The sequence below is a fragment of the Podarcis muralis genome, chromosome 11 (genome assembly GCF_964188315.1).
Source record: "Podarcis muralis chromosome 11, rPodMur119.hap1.1, whole genome shotgun sequence".
In the NCBI taxonomy this organism is placed as follows: Eukaryota; Metazoa; Chordata; class Lepidosauria; order Squamata; family Lacertidae; genus Podarcis; species Podarcis muralis.
This window is the reverse complement of record NC_135665.1, coordinates 46,307,323-46,332,425: the sequence shown is the minus strand read 5'-3', so window position 1 is coordinate 46,332,425 and position 25,103 is coordinate 46,307,323. Positions and strand designations below refer to the sequence as shown.

The following is a 25,103-nucleotide window of genomic DNA, read 5'->3' as shown; positions in this document are numbered from 1 at the left end:
ACGTGGTGTGGTAGCCTTTTTTGAGGTTTTTAAAGCTTTTTGGGGTTTTTGAAGCTTTTCCAAAACTTTCCCGAAACCGTGCTTCGCAAGACGAAAAAAATTGCAAGACGACAAAACTCGCGGAACGAATTAATTTCATCTTGCGAGGCACCACTGTAGACCAACAACATCTGGAAGGCCACAGATTCCCCATCCTGCACCAGGCATTCAGAAAAAATGCAGCTATTCTGCCAGCTGTCCACCTTCATCACTTAGGAAAGGAGCTGAGTCAGGTTTGTTTTGGCAGAGCCAGTCTGGTTTAGTGGTTAGAGCATTGGGTCCTTAGGATTCCTGTTCAGCCATGAAGCTCACAGGGTGATCTTGGTCCAATCGCTGCCCCTCAGCCTCTCCTACTCCATAGGGTTGTTGGGGGGTGGGAATGAGGAGTGAGGGAACCACAGATGCCATCTTGACCTCCTTGCCTCCATGGGGGAAAGATAGGGTGTACATACCGGTAATACAATTAAGTAAAACAAATTAAATGTAGGTGGCAGCCAACATGGTAACCTCCAAGTGGATTTGGGACTCCATCTCCCATCCTCTGTGACCATTAGCCAAACTGGTCAAGGCTGCTGAGATCTGAAGTCCAACAACATATGCAGAGCACCATGTGGACTACCCCAGCTTCCTCTTAATATTTGGGAACTTGTCACATACAGAACCTGCAATTCTTGTCCATTTAACTTCTCTCCTCACCGCCGCCATCCCCCAAGACACTTCTGATAACTATTATCAGAGGTTGGGGACAATTACAGTGGCAGCCTCAAATGACACTTGCAAGATATATTGCTTCCCAATCAGGATGTTGCTTCTAATTTGTACTTACGATTTTTCAAAAGCATTTCAGCTACCTTGCAATATCCACAGATTTTCAGTTCTCATATTTAGTGGCTTCCCCCCACCCCCCACCCCAAGTAATAATACAGTGGAACCTGAGGTTACATACACTTCAGGTTACATACACTTCAGGTTACATACGCTTCAGATTACAGACTCCACTAACCCAGAAATCATGCTTCAGGTTAAGAACTTTGCTTCAGGATGAGAAAAGAAATCGGGCTCCGGCGGCGTGGCGGCAGCAGCAGGAGGCCCCATTAGCTAAAGTGGTGCTTCAGGTTAAGAACAGTTTCAGGTTAAGTACGGACCTCCGGAACGAATTAAGTACTTAACCCGAGCTACCACTGTACCTTTATTGTCAATGTACAACCTGTGTACAATGAAATTAACCGAGTACAATATTCTTCTAGCCACTTTGCATATTTCTGGTTTTCTGAGCAGAGCAAGTTATCTACATTTATTTATTTGGGGTTTCCCCCCTTTCTACAGCCTGAGCAGCACACTTGGCACTGAAAACAAAATCTAAAAACAGGTCTGGGGCCAAAAATGGCTCCTATTTTATGTAAGACAGGGGCAGACAAAAGGAGATGAACGCTGAGAGGGAGAATTAAAGGCATTTTTATAACACGTATCAGAAAGTATTGCCACAACGAAAGGAATATAAATGCATCACATTTATTTCAGCAGCAGTGCCACGTTCGAATCTCAGAACGGTCTAACAGACATAGATTATTTGCTTCGCTGCTATGCTTCTTTTCTTCTGTATCAAAATGAGGACAGCACTTTAAGTGTGTGCTTAAAAGATGAGCAACTGGTGCACCTCCGCTACTGAATATGGCTTTAGCAGACTTTAAACCCGAAATATCAAATACACTTAAATGTCAGATTTGCAGGACCACTGAACAAAATGGAAGGATAGATTGTATTTTGGAGACATGGAAGGATTTTTCTTTCTTTCTTATAAACCATTAAGCCTGAAACAAAGCCCAACAGTCAAGACCGTTAAATGAAATTAATAAGGTTTAAAATTAAGTAGAGTTTTAGCAGAAGGTTCCCTCTAGGGACTTTTCATCTGACCACATTCCATTTTTCCTCTTTCTGCAGGACTCTCCACTTGAGCAACTCCAACTCATTAGAGCCACAGGCAGAAAAGCCAGAAAACCTGGGAGACCTGAGTTCAAATGCCTGTTCTGCCATGAAACTCACTGGCAACCAGTCAGATGGGGGGTAATAATAATAATAATAATAATGATATGATGATGTTACTGGGTGACCCTGGGCCGGTCAGTGTCTCAGTCTTACCTCCTTCACAGGGCAGTTGTGAGCATAAAATGGAGAAGAGAACCATGTATGTCACCTTCAAAGCTTTGGAGGAAAGGTGCTGTATAAATGCACTACGTTGGAGGTATGCGATGTTAGGATTTGTCCCTCAATTCACCTATTCCCATCATCTCCTCCTTGCAGCCTTAAAGGTAAAGGTAAAGGTAAAGGGACCCCTGACCATTAGGTCCAGTCACGGACAACTCTGGGGTTGCGGCGCTCATCTCGCTTTATTGGCCGAGGGAGCCAGCGTACAGCTTCTGGGTCATGTGGCCAGCATGACTAAGCCGCTTCTGGTGAACCAGAGCAGCACACAGAAACACTGTTTACCTTCTCACCAGAGCAGTACCTATTTATCTACTTGCACTTTGATGTGCTTTCGAACTACTAGGTTGGCAGGAGCAGGGACCGAGCTAAGGGAGCTCACCCCGTTGTGGGGATTCAAACCGCCAACCTTCTGATCAGCAAGTCCAAGGCTATGTGGTTTAACCCATAGCGCCACCAGCAGCCCTCCCCTTGCAGCCTTATATCCTACAAATAAAAGACCAACTGCGCTAGACTTCGCCAAATCATTTGTATTTGCTCTACTCTATTTGTTCAAGTACTGTACACTATATTTTAAATTACAGCCGAACCAAAACAAAGGATGGGAGTTAAATATGTAGGCTGAAATAATCACATCACAGCAATCAAAGTCCTAAACATGATGCAGTATTATGCAGAGATATGCATAACTTGAATTTTCCAAGTTTGCTTATTAAGACAGAAAAGTCTCTAGAATTCTAACTAACTAATTTAAATTCCCTGATTGGCAGCTAACAAGTCTGTCAGTGGATTGACAAGCAGGGTGCGTTTCATCACCACAAGAAGGGAAAGCATAGAACATGGGTAGGCAAACTAAGGCCCGGGGGCCGGATTCGGCCCAGTCACCTTCTAAATCTGGCCTGCGGACAGTCCGGGAATCAGAGTGTTTTTACATGAGCAGAATGTGTCCTTTTATTTAAAATGCATCTCTGGGTTATTTGTGGGGCATAGGAATTTTTTTTCTTTTCTTTTCAAAATATAGTCTGGCTCCCCATAAGGTCTGAGGGACAGTGGACCGGCCCCTGGCTGAAAAAGTTTGCTGACCCCTGGCATAGAACATCAGAATACTGCAGATGATGACACCTTGGGACCAGTTTACCTGAGAGATCGCCTTACCCCTGTATGCCACGTGACCGCTTTAATCTGCAGAACTGGCACAGTTACAGGTGCCAAATAATACCTGCATTTATAAGAAATCAGCACTTTGGAACTCCGTGGTCATTGACATCAGGTAGGTACTGTTGCTGTACTCTTTTCAGCACCTGCTAAAAACATTCCTGTTAGGAGAACCCTACCCAGACATGCAGAATGTTGATGTGCATTCCAATCTGCTTTTAGTTTATTGCTGATTTTATTGCTTATTTTTTAAAATTGTTTTAAATACAGTGGTACCTCAAGTTACAGACGCTTCAGGTTACAAACGCTTCAGGTTACAGACTCCGCCAACCCAGAAATTGTACCTCGGATTAAGAGCTTTGCTTCAGGATGAGAACAGAAATCGTGCAGCGGCAGCTGGAGGCCCCATTAGCTAAAGTGGTGCTTCAGGTTAAGAACAGTTTCAGGTTAAGAACGGACCTCCAGAATGAATTAAGTTCTTAACCAGAGGTGCCACTGTAGTTGTTTTAAACTGTTTTACTGATAAATTTATTGTTTCATTCTCATTTTGAGGTTTCAGTGTATTAATTTTATGAAGTAAACAAGTAAAATAAACAATGCGTAGTTTCAGGCCTTACCCTTCAGCAGGAGCACTTAAATTTGCAGCGTGTGCATTTGGTTTTCAAATACTGGTCCATGGCAACATTTAAATTAACAGCTAACCTGCCCAAATGAAGACAATATTATCTGCAAAGCTATTGTGCCTGCAGAAAGGTGGAAACTGAATGCAATCCTGCACAGTAATCAGATACTGAAACGTTGCACAGGAGAGGAATGCAGCCAGTAAATCGTGACAGGGGTCTGGTTGGAATCACTAAATCTGTGAAGCATCATAAAACTTATTTTTCTTTTTTCTTTTTTGTCGATGGGGCGGGGCAGTCAATCTAGGCAAAAATTACCCTGAAGAAGCTCTGGTGCAGGATGTGATTGCACTTTCAAGTCAAAGCATGCCAAAATGCATTTATCCCACTTGCCAAGCAGGCAACCCCTGCGATTCCTACATCAGAGCAATCTATTCCAAGTACCACTTCAACAAAACACATCTCCAGAGTCATGACATTCGAGTTCACAGTTCCAGAGAGGTGGCTGTGTTGGCTGTTGCAGCAAAATCAACCAAGAGACTTGTGGCAACTTAATGACTTGACAGATATTCTTATGGCACTGGCTTTTGTTGAACATACTTCATCAGATGCCATGATCTTGAGTTTTGGGTACGCATATAAATGGTCGGAGGTAGGAGACTGTAAACTGTGAGGTCAAAAGGAAATCAAATGCCAGAAGTACAGGTGATGTATTTTTAAATTTTATAATTAACAGTGGACATTCACTGGTGACCATGGACCTCCAGTGTTAATGAGAAGCATGGAAAAAAGCCACCATGAAGCAGCTCCCATGGCACTAAAGATGAACAGTCATGGCTATGGAGGGAGAATTGAATCCTTTCCTCCCCTGCTGTGGTTTTGAGGAAAATCCATTGCCTCAAGAGGGGGGGAATCTCCTATTGGCGAGTGCCTCCTGCATAGGTGGGTGGGAAATGGAAAGAGGCAGGATGTCCTCACTGGCAACATCTGTTTAGAGCTTCTCCACATATGACAGAGTCACCTACTGCCAACACACTAGCAACAGTGTTGGATATGGTCACTTCTGCATCTCTAACAAGTGCACTGTTTCTTAATGACACCAACATTGTTGTGCAATACAGATGCTTGTTGTTGTGTTGTTGTTGTTGTTGTTGTTGTTGTTGTTGTTGTTGTTGTTGTATGAAGGCATTGGGATATTCAGGTCCGGTTACCAGGACCTTCTCCTTCTAGTTCCCAAAGCGCTTTGTGTTTCTCCTCTGGAAGTTGCCCTCTGCCTTGGTGAAAATCTACACCACCTCCATCCCGTCCCAACTTCTCCACCTTCCACATATAAACCTCAGAAAATGTGGTCCTCCCTGAGGCTATTTAAGACTTGTGTATCTTGAGGGAACGTAGAAGGCAAGATGTCCAGGTCACTAAGCTTGTACCTTCAGCTTCTGAAAAGACTACCAGTCAGCTTGAGAAGACTCTGTTGCTCTAAATTTTATATTATTTATACATTTTAGAAATGGCAGAAAGACAGAATGAAGAAATGAATAAAATGAGGAATATCCTGCTGTTGCCTTTGGAGGTGCAATTTTCATCAAAACCACCACAGGGGAGGAAATGGTTGAACTATAATTATAGCTGGTATTTTTGTAGCATAAGCAATGTATATTAATATAATGTTCTGGGCACACCTATGCAATTTTGTCTGAACCTACTCTACTCATTATATAGATTGTATCAGGGTTTCATTCAGGATTTCCTGAACCTTTGGGGGCCAGAGGCACATTTGGAATTCTAAGGTTGCGGGCATCACAAAATACCCATTTTACGAGGGGGGGGGGCTGACAAAATTCAGAACCATCACAAAAAAACACACACCTTCAAATCCAAATAAAATATTGCAGGAGGGACAGACAACAACCCCCCCCCCCAAAAAAAAAGCACTTTAAAAATAAAATTGGGGTGGACAGAGAAGCTGGCAGGTGCCACAGGGGTGTCTAAATTAGAATTCATCTTCTGTTAGCATATACTTCATGAAAACTATCTATTGGTAACCTTGGGAATGGCAGAAATGACACTCAATAATTTTTGTCTTTAATTTGCTTTGCTACGTCTAGCACGAGACCTCTAGGAATTAGCACTGAACACACGATGAATTTCAAAATTGAGTTCCAGCCTCCAGGGAAAACAGGTCCAGGGAAAAGATGGCTGAAAGGCTTTAGACAATTAACAAGTCGTCTGCTGTACATTTAATTCACACACACACACCCAAACACATGCACAAATGAAACTGGGTTAAGCATTTCTCTCAAAAGGTTTGGTGGTGCCAATATGTATCCTTAAACCTCTAAATGGATTGGAAAGCAAATACCTGAAGGAGCCCCTGTCTTTGGGTTTTTCTCCAGGTTCCATTGCCTAGCACAGCCTTTCTCTACTGTGGGTTTTTAGATGTTCTTGCACTACAACTCCCATCATCCCTAGCCATCCCTAGAGAGATTATGGGAGTTGTAGTTCAAGAACATGGGGGGGGGCGGCAAAGTTGAGAAAGGCTGGGTCCAGGCCTCTTTGAATGGTGCTTCAAACTCCCTTCTGACCAACCCCCCTCACCGGTCCCGCTTTGTATGCTGGAATGTTTCCTTAATTAATCAAATTTGTCGTAATTGTTTAACCAGTTCTACTGTTGATTGGTTTTAGCTGCCTTACTCTGCTAAAACTGTATGTTTCTCATGGTGTGTTTGATGATGATGATGATGATGATGACCTTTATAAAAAGATCCTAAGGTGCTGTACAACATTAAGAAGACATTTTATGGAACACAATAATAAAAACGTAATAAAAAGCGTAATAACAGACAGTATAATAATAAAATAATCAAAGTAACAGTCCCCCACCCCTCTCCCACAGCTTTAACAGGACATAGAATTATTTAATGACTGAAGGTCTGGGTACAGAAGAATGTTTTTGCCTGGTGCCTAAAGACATTTAATGATGTCGCCAGGCACATCTCTCTGGGGAGAGCATTCCGCAGTTGAGGAGCCACCACAGAAAAGGTCCATTCTTGTGTTGCCACACACACATACCCAAACCTCTCAGGGAGTGGGGACATAGAGAAGAGCCTCAGATGACAAGCACAGGGTCTGGGTCGGTCTGTGTGGGGGAAGGTGGTCCTTAAGGTATTGAATTGCTGAGCTCTGTGGGGCTTTATTTGTTGCATCCCGTCCTGCTATCCGTACGGATGCAAGACTGCTTACAAATACAGTCGTACCTTGGATCCAAAATGCCTTGCAAGTCGAACATTTTGGCTCCCGAACGCCGCAAACCCAGAAGTGAGTGTTCTGGTTTGTGAACGTTCTTTGGAACCTGAACGTCCAATGCGGGTTCCGCAGGTTCTGATTGGCTGCAGGAGCTTCCTGTAGCCAATCGGAAGCCGCACCTTGGTTTCCAAACATTTTGGAAGTCGAACAGACTTCTGGGACGGATTCTATTCAACTTCCGATGCACGACTGTATTTTTATTAAGAACGGTAGAAGGAGGAAGTGGTGGTGGAAGAGTACACCCAAGCTGTGAACCTGAGTTTTCAGGGGCAGTGTAACCCCATCCAGCATGGGATGGATCCCTATAACCCAATCTGCCTTTTGACTGACCATGAGCAGCTCTGTCTTGTCTCAGTTGAGCTTCACCCTTATCCAGTCCATTACTGACACCATTTTAGTACCAAAACACCCTCTGATTTAGACAGCCTTCAACTGGAGATACTATGGGTCAAACCTGCATATGAAGCATATTTCTCTAAACAGCATGTGGGACTGCAGGGGTGGGAAGGAACTGGCTGTTTTCGTCAAATAATCCTTAGCCAGTGATTTTAAAAATAAATAAATCAAGGAGGAGCATATGTATGTTGGTGGTCTGCTAACCATTACCTCTGAAGGGAAGAAGAAGAAGAGGAGTTTGGATTTGATATCCCGCCTTTCACTCCCCTTCAGGAGTCTCAAAGCGGCTAACATTCTCCTTTCCCTTCCTCCCCCACAACAAACACTCTGTGAGGTGAGTGGGGCTGAGAGACTTCAAAGAAGTGTGACTGGCCCAAGGTCACCCAGCAGCTGCATGTGGAGGAGCGGAGACGCAAACCCGGTTCCCCAGATTACGAGACTACCGCTCTTAACCACTACACCACACTGGCTCTCGTCACACAGAGCTGCAAAACTGCTTTCCAAGCCCAACCAAGTTTTAATAGTGGAGCTCCAGCAGCAAAAGGGACTAGAAAAAGCCCTGTGTGCACAAATTAGCAATAGTAGTATTTTCCACCCACTACTGAAAAGTCGGCAGAGGGGCAGGCTCAGTGGTAACGTATGCAATTGCTGCGTTGCACTTTCTGTGTCGACGCTTCAATGTGTGTCAGCAAACTAACAGAGAACTGGCGTTTGCAGCGGCAAAACATGATGCATAAGCAACACAGGACCTGTAGAAGAAGACTTTTTTGTACTTTCAAATGAAACAGGGGTTGCTATGCCTGTTATTCACCATGGATGCGTTCAGAAATGATAACTGAACCCAGGCACAGTGGTTTTCAGCCAGTCAGCCGTGGCACCCTGGGGTGCCCTGAACGATAGTCAGGTGTCCCTCTTTCCTTCCCTCCCTTTCTTGTGTCTCTTGTGTCGCTACTTCCCAAAGATTTGCACAGCTGTTTGTTGCAGCAGCCCTGGCTATCAGCTCCCCAGGCAAATGATGCCTCTGGGGCAAGCCAGGGAGTGCTTCCCAGGCCCCAGTGGGGCAATGTGAGGAGGCACCTCTCTTTGGGGCAGGGGCTGCATCACCTGCTGCCCAGAGGACTCCCAAGGACGGGGTAGAGGAGAAAAGGCTGAGAGAACATTCCACAAGGGACGGTGTTTGAAAAAGGGCACTAGCCCTGCAGGCAAGGAGTGATATAACTGGGCTCCTGAGCCCCACAGGGGTGCTGCAGAAAGAACGCAGTTGGTCAAGGGAGCCGTGGACTCAAAAAAGTTGAAAACCTCTGCTCTAAAGCATCAAGGAGACCTCTGTATCACTGCTGTTGCCAGTAGTATGGAGGAGGAATTTCTTCGGCATGCTTTTTGCAGTAGTAGACCAACCCGATCTAAAGCTCCCAAACTTGCTTGAAGATGGGGACACAGCTCTCATTGCACATTTAGCCAGATTTGCAATACACATGCACACAAGCATCGACACACACACACACTTTACTTTTAAATTGCATTCAGAATGCATATACTACAGAACACATTTTTTTGCAAAAGATGTGTACAGAATCTGTACAATTTAAATGCAGACCTTGTTTACTATTTATTTATGAGAGTCTTTCTAAACTGCCAACTCATTAAAAAGAATCATGTTGGTGTACAATAAAAACATTTAAACATAATAATAATAATAATAATAATAATAATAATAAATATAGAACACATGACCAAAGCAGAATCAAATTAATTCTCTGAAAACTCTTGGCAGCACAGAAATGTTTTCAGCGGGTTACAAAATATCAAAACCATAGGTGTCTGTCTGATTTGTAGCCAGTGATAAGTAGGAAACAGGCTACAGCTCAGAGGTAGAGCATGTGTTTTGAGTGCAGAAGGTTCAATCCTTGGTGTTTCCAGTTAAAGGTATAGGGAAGAGGACCTCTCTGTCTGAGCCCCTGCTGGTCAACACAGAAAAGATTAGCTGAGGTCAGGCTTCTCCATCCTGTTGCCCTCCATATATTTTTGACTTCTGTTCCTATCAGTCCCAACCAACTTGCTGGAAGTCCAAAACACCTGGAACACAACAGGAAAGCAGGGCTAGATGGACAAATAATCTGCCCAAGGATAAGGCAGCTTCCTATATTACTAAGTTTCAAGGCTAAAGCAACTGAGAACTCCTTTTCAATTTCAGCTTTTGCCTGCCCATTAAATATAAAATCAATATTGATCAGATTGCTTGCTTGTTTGTTTGTTTTTAGTTTTACAAAACAAAATCTCACATCATGACATTATACGGGCATCCTCAAAATTTGGCTTTAGTTCTCTCTCATACCTTCCTCATCTCTTTCTGAAACAAACTTGGCCTGCCCACAGATACTACAGCCATCTCTGTTTTCCTCCTCTGTCCTACCCCACAAACATACAATGCTGTCTTTTCTCACCAACACCCTCCTGAGCAGATTTGGGACACTATCTATCTAGCGGTGATAAGTACCAGTCTGAGCTGCTCCCGTTCTCAGGAATCCCTTCTTCCCCCTTAAGGAGACATGCACAGTCCTCATGAACAGTTATTCTCCCTCTCTTCCTGTGTTTGCCTGTCTCTGAGGTTAGGATATTGGACTTTCACTGAAATACAAAGTAAGCTCAATGCACAAAAATATCCATGTCTGATGGTAGATTCCTGTCATAGGCAATTTTGGGGTATGAGGAGGAGGTTGCTGTAGATAAGGCATTTCTTTTTTTAATTCAGGTTGTTCTTTTTTCACCCAAGTTCCAGGAGATGACATTTGCTGCAAACTCTGAAAGAACCGCCGCAAATCTCAAAAGCAACGTCAACTGCTCATCCATATGTTCCTGGCAAGGTCATTTACAGTATATAGATTTATCCAAGTCTAGAAAGCTCAGTATTCTGGAAGAAGAAGGAGCTGGAGGTTTGGGGAACATGCACATGAATGTTCCCAAACGCACACGTAATTTAGTTCCAGATGTGCATGTAAAAGGTAAAGGGACCCCTGACCATTAGGTCCAGTCGTGACTGACTCTGGAGTTGTGGCGCTCATCTTGCTTTATTGGCCGAGGGAGCTGGTGTTTGTCCGCAGGCAGCTTCCGGGTCATGTGGCCAGCATGACTAAGCCACTTCTGGTGAACCAGAGCAGCGCACGGAAACGCTGTTTACCTTCTCACCAGAGCAGTACCTATTTATCTACTTCCACTTTGACGTGCTTTTGAACTGCTAGGTTGGCAGGAGCTGGGACTGAGCAACGGGAGCTCACCCCGTCACGGGGATTCGAACCGCGACCTTCTGATCGGCAAGTTCTAGGCTCTGTGGTTTAACCCACAGCGCCACCCACGTCCCTCAAATGTGCATATAGAGAGCCACAAATATTCCCCATCCTCCCTTAGACCTACATACAGATCAATGCCCCATTCCAGCAAACACAATCTGCATACAAAAAGAGGCTTCTGCAACTAAATCCGCTGTACTCACTTTTCCAAGGAAACCTACTGTGTCCTTGGAGGACTAAGTCCAGAAACATGTTTCACAAACCACATTTCTGTGCATAAAAATATAAGAGTCATTCATACAGAATGTGTAATATAGGAAAGGTGCAATTCTCACATTTTACAGTGTTGGGGAAAGATGGCGATCCAGCAGCACTGATACCTACCCTTTTTTATGATCCACACACTTATTTTTATGACTAACTATTAGGTTAACCACTTAGGCTGCAGCCCTTTAGATAATTTCCCTGCTATATTCCACTGAAATTAATGGGACTTCTGCAGGTGTAAATTGTCTGAAGGTCTCAGACTAATTTATAGCGTCATGGCCATTTTTAGTAGCGCAATATCAATCAATATAAGCTGGAAATGTTAATTGAAGGCAGACCTCACTCCTTGTTCTCTCCTTGGGGAGAAAGCGAGAAGGGCATGAGCAAGAGGGATTTTCTAAGTTAAAATTCGCTTTGCTGCACATGCTGTTGTTGTGAGGCACAAGATAATCCCTGTCATTTCTGAAACTGAACAATAGTGCTTTTATGCTTTCTGATTAACGCTCTACGTGCATACTAATTGATGTAGTAGGAGACCAGGAATGTATTATTATTTCAGCAAGTAACAGTAATACAGGTGTATCAACATTTTTCCAAAACATTCTGAGTAACTGTGAAGTCTCTGTGTATGTTGACAGCAGAACAAACCTCCTTGGAAGGTTTGGAAGATTGGAAGGCCTTCTTTAAGGTTTTCAACCTGAGTCTGGGAAACCACCAATGAGGGATGCTGTGGCAGCCAGCATTTCCAGCACTATGGTTCTATTAGAAACCTACTGCCAACAAAAGTCTGTATAGTTAAAGCTATGGTTTTCCCAGTAGTGATGTATGGAAGTGAGAGCTGGACCATAAAGAAGGCTGATCGCCAAAGAATTGATGCTTTTGAATTATGGTGTTGGAGGAGACTCTTGAGAGTCCCATGGACTGCAAGAAGATCCAACCTATCCATTCTGAAGGAAATAAGCCCTGAGTGCTCACTGGAAGAACAGATCCTGAAGCTGAGGCTCCAATACTTTGGTCACCTCATGAGAAGAGAAGACTCCCTGGAAAAGACCCTGATGTTGGGGAAGATTGAGGGCACAAGGAGAAGGGGACGACAGAGGACGAGATGGTTGGACAGTGTTCTTGAAGCTACCAGCATGAGTTTGACAAAACTGTGGGAGGCAGTGGAAGACAGGAGTGCCTGGCGTGCTCTGGTCCATGGGGTCATGAAGAGTCGGACACGACTAAACAACTAAACAACAACACCATGAATGAAAAAGTATTTAAGAAGCCAAGGCCCAAATCCAGTTTACGCTCACACAAGTGCATACACTTGCCCAAAGTAATTCTTTAAACTTAAGTCTTCTTTGACCAGCTAGCTCCAATGTCATATCACAATGCAGTTTGGAAACCTAAATCTAAAGAACTCTTGGACAGACAACACTTCTTTGGGCCTTGGTTAATAAGAGTTATTGCACCAGGCAGTTTCACATAAGGAATGCAACATTTTGAAATTATTAATGAGGACTGTGCGAGGACGAAGGAAAACCATTCTCACAAAGCGTTTCTAAATTTTATTTATTTACTTATTTAGAAGATGCACAGACTGCTTGATCAAAGACCTAAGCGGTGCAAAAAAATAACTGTAGATAAAACACAGATACAATCCACACTGAAATTAAAAAAAGAAAATATGCATAAGGCTATCATCATTAAAAACACAGATAAAATTGGTAAGACTCTTCAAACAAATACCGGTAACTAAGGATAAGCTATTAATCAATGTACATGAATTTAAGCCAGAAAAGTATTCCTTTTAAGCCATAAATAAACTGATTCTTATAAGGCTGATGGTTATAAAGGAGGAACCACAGCTTAGTGGAAAAGCACATGCCTGAGTAGAATGCGTCCTTAAATTCTGTTAATGCTTCTTGCCTGCCTGGATGGAAGATGGAGGATGTGTGCAGAAAACAGCCTGCACTACGACGGTAAAATGCGCCCCTCAGAAGGTGCCCAAAGAGAATGTGCAGCTCAAGCTGCAAAAAGGGTCAACATTCCTGGTTTAAGACATGCAAACTTGTGTGTTGAGTATTTTGCTTTTCAGTCAAGTTGAGAATGGCTGGGGAAACCCAGCCAGATGGGCAGGGTATAAATAATAAAACTATTATTATTATTATTATTATTATTATTATTATTATTATTATTATTATTATTATTTTAAGGTCTAGTTGCCTAAATGAATATCCTTTAAACATATGAATGGAACCCACCAATGGTCAGCTTCTGGATACATCTACAATTTTCTGGCTGCAACAGAAGCAAAACCAGTTTAACCACTCATCTGAAACCAAAATACTTGCACAGGTAGAAGTAGAAATAATAATAACGAAATGTCGGTATTCATAACTTGGTAGAATCATTGTGGTTACCATCACAATGTACCAGTGAGTAGTGTCACATACAAAAATCACAGCGTTTCTACCAAGGGAGCCTTTGCGCAAGAGAAAATGGAGACACGCAGCTCCAGCGGCACAACTGGATTGTGAAAAAATACGTGGAACCATTCAGACAAAAGATCTGTCAGGCCGCTTACATAATCATTTCTTAATTGGACATTAATTCCCTGTAGAATAGCACGTTCTCTTTGGACTTACTTTGCAAACAAATAAATAGAATCAATTTATTCACTCTGCCATAGGGTGTGTGCACATACAGGGTGAGTCTTTTAAAAGAGGCCCCATGGAACATGTGTACTCTGTATCCAGGGGGCCACTTTAAAAGGACTCACCCTGTATATGTATGCATACACATACATGCACGCGGGTGTCTATTTCGGGCATCCGAAACCCACCTAAGCTCATGCTACAAACATTGTTAGGCTTTAAGGTGCCCCAGGAGACTCTTGATATTTCCTTTGAGCAGACTACTAGGGGACAAAGAAAGTGGCCTTTGATGGTGCAGCTTATATAACACCTGCAAAATCTTGTTCCATCAGAACACAAAGCAGTGACGGAGCACAGGGGCCCTGCAGCAAAATAGGCAAAGCAAAGTTGCTACAAATCAAAGCACAAGAAGAACTACAACACCAACAAGGGGGAAAAACATTATGTATACCACCTAAAAGATTAGGTTTAAGTGGTTTATAAATATTTTTAAAAGTCACCAGGATGCCAAAAGAAAAACAGTAATCCAGCAGCGGCCCCTACATTATTCATTGATCTTTGCACAATAAACTGCTTTGAGGGGTTTTATTCTTTTACAATCAAGAAGTGTATACATTTTATGAAGCAACCAAACAAATATTACTACTACTACTACACACAGGAAATATAGGACCACAGCCTATATATAACCAAAATGTATATAATTGCAGGTGACTATTTTCTAGGTATTTTGTACTAGACAACATTTTTTTTCCCATTTCAATACCAACAATTCCTATAAAATATGCATGTTATACATACATTTACTGTACTCCTGTAGCCAAGAAAGCCTGAAATGTTTCCTTAGAGTACACTGTTAAATACAGTGGTACCTCGGGTTAAGTACTTAATTCGTTCCGGAGGTCCGTTCTTAACCTGAAACTGTTCTTAACCTGAAGCACCACTTTAGCTAATGGGGCCTCCCGCTGCCGCCGCACTGCCAGAGCACAATTTCTGTTCTCATCCTGAAGCAAAGCTCTTAACCCGAGGTACTATTTCTGGGTTAGCGGAGTATGTAACCTGAAGCGTATGTAACCTGAAGTACCACTGCATATGGTCACTTTGTGCTATGTAAATTATTTTGGTTTTTTCTTACTATTTTGTGGTTCCACTCTCCCCCCAATTGCTAATAATTTAGCAAGTGGAAACTTGCTGGAAATGGGGTGGGGTGGGGCAGGGGCTACAGAAGGAACATTTGTTCCTCTGCTGTACTCCATTCTCACAACACTGCCTCCCTCTCCTGCAAACACTCCCCTGCTCACTTGAATTGTCACACATGAAGCCAAACACCCCGCGTGGCACAGGCACACCTCCTACTGTCTCCCACAAAAAGGAACCCTCAAACATAGGTCCTATTTTCTATGTTTCTTCCACATCCTCATCCTACTCATGGCTCCTTCTTCTTCCTCATCCCATTTGCCAGCCCAGAGAGCGATAGCCAGGAGCAGATGAATTACCATATTTTTTGCTCTATAAGACTCACTTTTTCCCTCCTAAAAAGTAAGGGGAAATGTGTGTGCGTCTTATGGAGCAAATGCAGGCTGCGCAGCTATCCCAGAAGCCAGAACAGCAATAGGGATTGCTGCTTTCACTGTGCAGCGATCCCTCTTGCTGTTCTGCCTTCTGAGATCCAGAATATTTTTTTTTCTTGTTTTCCTCCTCCAAAAACTAGGTGCATCTTGTGGTCTGGTGCGTCTTATAGAGAGAAAAATATGGTAAATCAGTGGCGTAGCGTGGGTTGTCAGCACCCGGGGCAAGGCAAGTAATTTGCACCCCCTAACCCGTGGATTTGCGCCCCCTAACCTGTGGATTAGCCCTAACCCCAGATGTTGCGCCCGGTGCGGCTGGCCCCCCCTGCACCCCCCACGCTACGCCACTGCGGTAAATACCAGTTTGCTTACTCTGTGGTCAGGAGGCTCAGCCCTAAGATGATGAGTTGATGCTTGGCTTGAGCTGGTAAATGAAGTAGCATGAGCTTTCCACCAGCCCCTCGCTTAACCATCTGCTTCAGGAGCAGGATCACTTCTAACACATCCAGCAGGGGATGTTATGCTGATGGAAACAAATGAAGCAGACCTGCATGCCTGGTCACCAGCTCAACGCAAGCCTCTGCTGCTCAGGGCTCAGATGGAGGGAGTACTCAGCTGTTTCAGGCTCTGGGGAGAGCAGTGGAACAGAGGAAGCTGCCTTCTACATCTAGCTAGGTATTGTTGACTCTCACTGCAACAGCTCTCCAGGATATATATTTTTTTAAAGGGGAGACATTCCCAGCCCTACCTGGAGTCTTCTGCATGCAAAACAGATGCTTCCCCAACCTGATTAAGAAGCCAGCTCCGGAAAGCATTGGCCATGGATTAGCACTGATGAAGGTGTTTAACATTAACCATGGTTCAGGCTGACCCATGAACTGTTGCAAGATTTGCATCTGAGAGGGAATAAAAGCATGGCACACTCCAGGTCTTTCTTAAATTGTCTTGGTTTCAATGCTTCTTATACAGTTATGTTCCACTGAGATATGTGGCACATAGATTTGCTCCTGTAGGTGCAATTCGTTGGGTTGCACCCACCAATTAAGAGGACCAGAACAAGATGGAATGGGTGGTTTCACTTAAGAGTTACTAATGGAGCTTCCAGGAGAAATACCCCATTATAGAGCAAATCTGTATTAACAGCAAAATGAGTTGCAAGGTTTTATGAATCAGCATTCATCAAATTTCAGGGGGGACGGGGACAGAGCTAGTTATTTCAAATATTATATGAAACCAGTGAAGATGCCCAAACACCATTATGGCATCTGTAGTCACCACCATCTGGAGGTACATGCCTGGGGATCATTGGATCTTGACTGTTTTCACATACTCACAACACATTGTGTAGAATTCTACCTATGATATTTTATCTGTACAATCATAACGAAATTCAATAACCAAGTATTGAAAAATATGAATTTTGAGCTAACCCCATAATGGCAACTAGACATTCTGTTTGGCAACTGTAATCCTGGTTTAGAGAGCCATTTGGTGCCTAGCTCATGTATCTGAGTTTCTAACACTGTATAATGAAACCAAATGATACGATGGAAGTCTGTGGCTATGGAAGGCAACAAAAAGTCTGTGCTATATCCACCCCTCCCAGGTAACATCTAAGGTCACAAGTCATGCATCTCTCCCATGAGGATCTGTGCAAGTCCAGGTACACATTTAGCTTAGGGAAGATATTCATGTTACCACTTCACACCCTTGCATGGAAACATGGAAAGAGGAAGCATGAATTAGCCACACATCCTCCTTTCTGCAAGCCCAGTAAATGTCCAAAGATATGCGAAGATCACATTCTATTCTTTGCAATATATCCTTTATCATGTGCATGAATAATACCAGTGCCTATTAGGTGTAGGAACGTCTTTCTTAGGAAGCCACATTCCCAATTTTAAATGCACAAGTAGGCCACTTCAAGAAACCCATGGAAATTTCCACCCTTCACAGACAGACATATTGTTGCCCTCATCCAGATACAACCTTGCTCTCTCACCATTCATCTCTCAGACTCAACACTATGCATTTCCTAAGAAGCCCTATTAAACCCATACGCAGGTCCCTTCAACCTTCTAGCGCGGGCAATGACATCCCAGCAAGATGGAGCTTCAGGTGGATCAAAACCAGGTTGGCAGGAAAGCTGGAAGAGGACAGACAGGGGAAGTAGATTGATCTGGAACTGATTTTATTCAGCACAGTATGTATCATCAGCACAACTCATTTCATTTCTATCAAAATTCATTTAGTTCATAAACATAGCATCCAGGTTGATTTACATTCTATAGTAAGTGTAGAAATTTAATCTGGCGATTATGCATGAAGGTAACTTTGCTAGTATGAAGACTAAGGCTATGCATCCAAACACAGTTGCTTCGTGCCTATATGAGACACAAGAACTGTCAATGGAACTACATACCAAAAGATTCATTCACAAATACAAAAGTGGTTCTCAAAAAATGCTCCATAGTGTTGGGTCTGCAAGATGGACCCAGGTTCCTGACAGTGCTCAGTTCTGAAGTGTTAAGCAGGTTAAGCACAATGCCAAACTTGTTGTTTCGCTGTGTGTTCCCATTCATTCATTTCTTGAATAGTTCATTGTCGCCAGCCCAGAGCAGATCCCAAATAATTGCAAGGGCAGAACTATTTCATACTCCAGTTCCTTTTTGTGCACATGCAAAATACATGGTGCCACCATCAAGATATACGTGTGGTGACATAAAGTCTATCCCCTGGCCTTTGACACCTGACCCACCCTATTCAATTGACTGTAAATTGTTCAAATTTAATTTAATCTTGTATTTTTATGCTGTTGGAGCTCACTTTGGGACCTTATAAGGATGGGATGGGATGGGAAGGGAAGGGAAGGGAAGGGACAACCACCACACAGCAACAACCACCACACAGATGTGCTGGCTTCATCAGGAAAATGACAGGGTACCGATTCCATTTTCATGACAGTAAACGCTGATCATTTTAGCATACACATACATAGCATTCACAACCGACAACACTACACACACACACACTTTCAAAATAGTATACCAGAATGAAAACCATAGTTCAGCCCTAAGAATCTCTTCGCATAATTGCTCACTTCCATTTTTTCAGTGAGACTCCCAGAGGTAAGGCAGCTCATTGGAATAGTATTTTGTGGCCATTTGTCTCTGTCCACAATCACCAGGACGTACTGATTTCCTTAATTTCTTAAACATGCCAATACACTATGTATCCATTGTTTCTGCAAAGCACAGGCCATAAATAAGCTTTCCCCTCAAATTTGCTTGTTTTTCTTTTTCTTTTATTATGTATTTTGTATTCTCATTGTGTATTTTTCTGTTGTGAAGCACCCTGGGATGATGATGATAATAATAATAATAATAATAATATGTAAGGACAGCTGAACTGACTAGTATATATTAAAATGCCAGCACTATCATAGATTAGAAGAGACAGGCACTGAATTACCACCAACTGGTAAAGCTCAAGGACTGTTTACTAGACACCACTTTCTCACATCACCTCCACAAATTCATATATATATATATTTACCACGAGATGCTTGGTCCTATAGAGGAGCATTTTTTCACAGCATCTGTAAGCAACTCAATATTTATTACAAAGACATTTTACATGAAAGGATTCCAAAGCAAACAATCCCTTAGTATGTTAAGATGCCATGGTGCTCTGAGTATACACAATGTTTGCATGGAAATTCATGACCTAAACATATGACACCTTGCAATTAGTAAACAATATGCAAAGGTTAATTGTATTAGCATCTTGTGTAAAACTATACACATTTGAATAAAGCGATACAACAATCTTCGGAGATGCATTTTTCTATTATATTGTGTGTAGATATCCTTTTTCAGATTTAAATGGCCTTCATGCCCATCTCATTCTACGCTTCCTGCAATCTATCTCACGCAACTGATTCTTTTTCATCTACCTGACAGATCTCATGAATATGAAGACTGTTCCAAGCCAACTATGAATGGTATGTCTCAGAAGGTCAATGAAACTTAACACTGCTTTCTCCCTTATGACATCCTCTTTTACACACATGAGAAGGGAAAACTACATCTGCTACAGGATATATGGGAGCAGACATGATGTATACTCTGGAAATGACAAGGACACAGATTCCAAGGTTAAAGCTGGGATTTCCAGATGCATTATTATTCAATACCCTGGATAGCTCCCAGTTAAGGATGCTGCATAAATTCTACTAGTTAATGCTATTTCTCCCCACATGCGTCCCTCCAGCACATAATAGTATAGCTCAAGGAGATACCGCGTTCTGGATGACTTTCAAGCACCAGGTAAATTAATAAGGACAAACCCCACTCTGGCCAAAAATCATTAAGCAAAATCCCAGTTGCCCTCAATCCATGTAATCCTTTTTTTTTTTTCCAGGTTCCTGCTTTTTTATCAAGCTAATAGCACAGCCTTTCCAAAAGTATCTGGGAAGAGAGCTAAAAATGTGCAGTTGTCAGACAAAAAAGCTTTCACACGCATATCAGGCTGAGCGACAATAACAAGCAGTGCAAATTTTAACTAAGAGCCTGAATCTTACATGTTCGTGTTTTTAAACTTCCCATGGATATACCATGACTCAAGACATAAAAGATTTCATTTTAAGGGCAGCACACACACACACACACACAGAGAGAGAGAGAGAGAGAGAGAGAGAGAGAGAGAGAGAGAAAGCGTCCTATTTCTCTCTGTCTTCTGTCTTTCTGATTTGCTCATTTTCTTGTCTTTTTCTGACATACAGCACTAAGACAGACTGAGGCATGAAGGAACCAAAGTTTTAATAAAAGAACCTAAAGCCTTGTGAATGCATTATTCCCTGAATATAGAAGGGGTAGATGGAGATTGTGCCAGATGACCCTACCCCCTTGACACAACTCTAGTCCACACAATGGACAGAATAGCCACATAGAGACTTAAACATGTAGGCCCCATTCACAAAAATCATGCATACGCCATTCAGAGACAATAAATGCAACACGTTGGGTGTGCCAAGGAGGCAGAGCCAGTTGGCAAGATTACAATCTTCTCCCCTGCCCCAACGATGTATAGAGAAGAACATCTGCACAGGACATTAGTCAAGGTCAGTTGCACTGTTCCCATAGCCAGCACCATACAAGGATTTTTTAAATGAAGCAAAGGGTGTTTATTCTCCTGGGACAGCTTGATAGGGAATAAGTCACCATGACTTTGGATATTTAAAATAGGAAGGTACGTATTTTAGATGTTTGCAGTTTCTGGGTTTGAGTGAAAACAGTATTCCTCATTTTTAGACTCTCATGCCCCAGTTTCCACACAGTTCTTCCAAGTTAGCCAAAACAATTAGCTTTTCCTTTGCAGATGCAAAAATTATACTCCCTAAATTAGGGACCAGGGGGAGAGAATCAAGCCACATTTCACATGCTTGGCTTGCCAAAGTTATATATATATATATTTCCTGTGCAAAGCTCCATTTTACTGGAATGCCAAAAAGTGCCCCATGAAACTTGCAGCATCCTGGGAGGGGAGGGCTCCCTTATATCTTCCACCTGGAAAAGGGATGTGAGAGTTGTCTTTAAGTGCAAATGGAAAATAATCTAACCTCCATCTCTGAAGGTCAATGACATGTCACCTGGGCAAGACTGGAAGTTGGGCAGTAAGTAGCATTTGTGTTTCTTCTATATAGACGAGAGTTCAGTGGAAACAAGTTAGGGGTGAGTTATTTCATGGTGTTCAGTACAGCCGATGGAAAGAAAGTCTAGTCTAGGAGTGAGGAACCTCCAGCCATTGTTGGACTCCAGCGCCAATCAGCCGCACCCAGGATGGCCGATAGTCGCCCAACAACTTCTGGAAGGCCACTGGCTCACTGTCCTTCCAAAAATGGAGGGTTGTGGCTCCCTGAGGTTCCAAGAGCTTGGGGGAAGTCTAAGGTTACAATCTTGCGCACAGCAACCTGAGCGGAGTGGAACTTACTTCTGAGCAATGCTACCAATGAAACAAGAAGCCAACCGGGGCTTCTATGCATATGTGTGAGCACTTTCAAAGCTCTGTGGGCAGAGCCTCTTCGATGCTCCCCATTCTAGCACTTGGCATGTTCTTTCCCTGGACGCCAAGGAAGACTTTGCAAAGGGGGCGGGCAGAGGAAATAGGTTGGAGGGGCTCAAGCTCAGGGAAATTGTCATTCTTCAGAACTCTGAGCTTTTGTTGAGGTGGGTTGAGTGGAGAAAAACAGAGGAGGAGATAGGAATATTTCTTTCTCCCAGAGGGTTCAACTTCGGCTACCCACTTCAGGGACTGGCATCAAAATTGGGCACCAGAGCATCACAGACACTCAAAATGCCCAAGCAGCACAAGCTGATCTTTGGGGAGGCAGAGCTGACACATGCCCCGGTTTTTGCGCGCGCGCGCACCGTGACCAAGAGAAAAATCCATTCCCCGACCCACCCCAGAAAATAACCCCAGACGACCCCGCTCGCCCCTCACCTGAAATCGCTGTAGGGGTGGATGATCCAGAAGCCTGCAGTTTTAACCCTTTCCTGCTCCTTCTCCACCGCCTTCTGGCTGCCGAACATGCGGAGGGAGAATTTGTTGACCCCGGGCTGCAGCATGGAGGTGAACTGGCGCTGCATGAAGCCGTATTGGCGGCCGGCGGCGTCGGCATCGTCGAAGCCCACCGCCGGCTCCTCTCCGCCGCCGCCGCCGCTTCCGCCGTCCACTTTGAAGCACACCGAGTTGCCATGGTCCTTGAGGCTGCCGCCGCCGCCGGCTCCCGGGCTGCCCAGCGCCTTGTCCGCCGCCGCCTTGCCCTGGAAGCAGGCGTTGGCGCTGGGGCTGCCGTCGTCGCGGCTGCCGGGCGACGAGCCGGGCTTGCTGCCCTCCATGCCTCTGCCCAGCGAGCGGCCGGGAGGCGGAGGAAGGGAGGTGGCGCGGGAGAGCGAGCGAGGGAGGCAGCGCCGGCCAGGCGAGCCGGCTCCGTCTTGCAGCGGCGGCGGCGGCTGCTGCGACTGCTGCCCGCCCTTCAGCGGCTCCTCAGCCCCTTCTGGCGCGCCTCGCGTGGCAAGGGGACCGACGGGAGAGGGGAGGAGGGCCGAGCCAGAGGCAGCGGGCGGGCTGGCGGCAGGCTCCCTTCGAGCGCCCTCTGCCGACCGCAGCGGCGCTCCTGGGCCCGCTTCCCTTCGCTTGACATTGAGCGACCCGGACGAGCCCGGGAGGAGCGAAGGAGGGAGGGAGGATGGAGCGCGCCGTTAGGCAGCTGGCCTGAGCCAGCGTTTCCTCCTCACATCGCCGCTACCCAAAGAAAGGGACCGGGGCTCCCAAGCTGGCTTCGCTTGCACAGATTTGCCTTCCACGGTCGCTCCTCGGTCCCGGTGCCTTCAGCACGAAGGACGGCTTCCGAGGTTGCGCAGGCATGGAGATGCTACCCAGCTGGGGGTTTCGCCTCGCAGACGGGGCGTCCGCCCGGTGCCGTTTGTGGCAACCGGGCGCCCTCCCCCCGGAACGAGCTGTTCATTGAGCATTTCACTCCCCCGGTTTGTCCGCAGCGAAGGGACGTTAGACGACGTTGGCGCGCTGATGAGCACTCGCCTGCTTGGGATGAGGTTAGATGAGGTCGCATCAAGCGTCGCGCGCACACAGCCAGTTCCCAGCAAGCGTCCCTGTCCCCTATCGCAAAAAGCCGGATCTTTCCGGGGAAGGGGGTTCATTTATGAGTTTATTTATAACAAGTGCTTAAGTATCGCCCCTCTCATAAAATGACAGCGCACATGCACCCAAAACACATTCAGTGCAGGACATAGGAACAACATGGGAAGTCGTCTTATACTGAGTTAGACCTCCAGTCTATTTTAGCACATCCCTGCACTCCCAATCTGTTCTGTTTCATGTACAGTACATACATAGAGAAGCTGCAGTTGCCCATATCTTCCCAGCACATGAGGCACATTCAACCAGCCATCACTGCAGCATCTCACAGCATCTCTTGTTGTGTGAATGAGCCATCACAGATATATGGAGAGGTGTCACCCAAAAGATGAGGACTTCTACTCTGTTTCTCCAAAGGCAGAAGGGTAGAAATTGCAAGGAAATGGAATCCAGCTGAGTATTAGGAGAAGGATCCTAATAGTAGGGTCTGTTTGACAGTAGAACAGTTTGCAAACTTGTAACCCACCAAGGTAAACACAGCCCATCAGCTATATTTTGTCAGCTGCCAGATGTTTGGCAAAATGCTGCCTCTGTTTCTATAATCCAAGTCAGGCAGAAAAGGCAGGCAGCTAGGGTGAGCCTCCTACCCAGACGTTAATACCTGCTGGATGAAGAGATCCTGTGGTTTCTGCTATGTTTTGCTTGCTTGAAATGAATGGGCCAGTTTTGCTAACCTAATTCTTTGTGCCTCTGGCATAAGGAGGAAAGAAAAATGAGGGATACTTCATCAGACCAATTACTCATCCAAGCCTGTCCACACCTAGATGCTCCAGGAGTTTTTAGCTCTACAGTATTAATAAAAAGCCACCTACTCTTGGCTTGCTTTGGGGCTCTAGTTTTGGCAAACAATCATGGAAGTCTGTTTTTTAGATGTCTGTGGATATATTTTTTAAAAATCCTGTCTCACTACGGGATTTGGAGTGGTTGACCTTCTGTTCCTTTTGTGTGTCTAGGAAGAACAATGCACAGCCAGTGTGACTGTTGATGCCTCTTCATGATGTCTTTGCTTCACAGTGTTTGATTTTCACATCATCTGGCAGCCTTTCAGGTGCACATAAAGCTTCCTATCAAGATCCCTGCTTGGACACACCAGTCTGAACTTGAGCCACTGAATGGTACTTATCACTTCCTTTGCACCATGAGGAAGAACAGCTGGAGAAAGGCAGCTGATCATTATGCCAGTCCAGAAACATAGGTAGAGAACATGCACTTCGATTCAGTGGAATGGTAGAACAAGGGAGATCGGCGCAACCTGTCATTAATCCGGAAGCTGCTGTTAGTGCAGAATGCTGCAGCACAACTGCCAACAAGAGCAAGGCCTTGTTGTCAGCATATAACACCTGCACTAAGAGATCTGTACTGGCTGCTGATTGGCTACTGGACTGAGTTCAATGTCTTATTATCAGTATATAAAGCCCTTAGTGGGACATGGGTGGCGATGTGGTTGAAACCACTGAGCCTCTTGGGCTTGCTGATCAGAAGGCCGGCAGTTCAAATCCCTGTGATGAAGTGAACTCCCGTTGCTCTGCCCAGCTCCTGCCAACCTAGCAGTTCGAAAGCACACCAGTGCAAGTAGATAAATAGGTACCGCTGTGGTGGGAAGGTAAATGGCATTTCCGTGTGCTCTGGTTTCCGTCACAGTGTTCTGTTGTGCCAGAAGCGGTTTAGTCATGCTGGCCACATGACCCAGAAAGCTGTCTGTGGACAAACGCCGGCTTCCTCAGCCTGAAAGTCTTCGACTGGACTTAACCGTCCAGAGGTCCTTTACCTTTATAAAGCCCTTAACAACTTTAAATCAGTTTACCTCGAAGATCATCTTACCCCACATGTGCCCACTTGACTGCTTCAATTAGTGGAATTGTCACAACTACAGGTGCCACATAATACCTGTTCCACATTTGTAAG

The 25,103-nt window shown here is 44.5% G+C and overlaps 1 protein-coding gene across 2 annotated transcripts in view; it reads right to left on the bottom strand.

The window, feature by feature from the left end:
• HCN1 (hyperpolarization activated cyclic nucleotide gated potassium channel 1) overlaps window positions 1-22,564 on the bottom strand; it is a 195,420-nt gene extending 172,856 nt beyond the window's left edge. For both annotated transcript variants that reach the window (XR_003708868.2, XM_028748659.2), the window contains exon 1: window positions 21,981-22,564. Coding sequence is in view for 1 of the 2 variants with exons in the window: in XM_028748659.2 (XP_028604492.2) it covers window positions 21,981-22,378 (398 nt within the window). In the remaining variant the exon portion in view is untranslated. The remainder of the gene's footprint in view (window positions 1-21,980) is intronic.
• Between the last annotated feature and the right edge of the window lie 2,539 nt (window positions 22,565-25,103).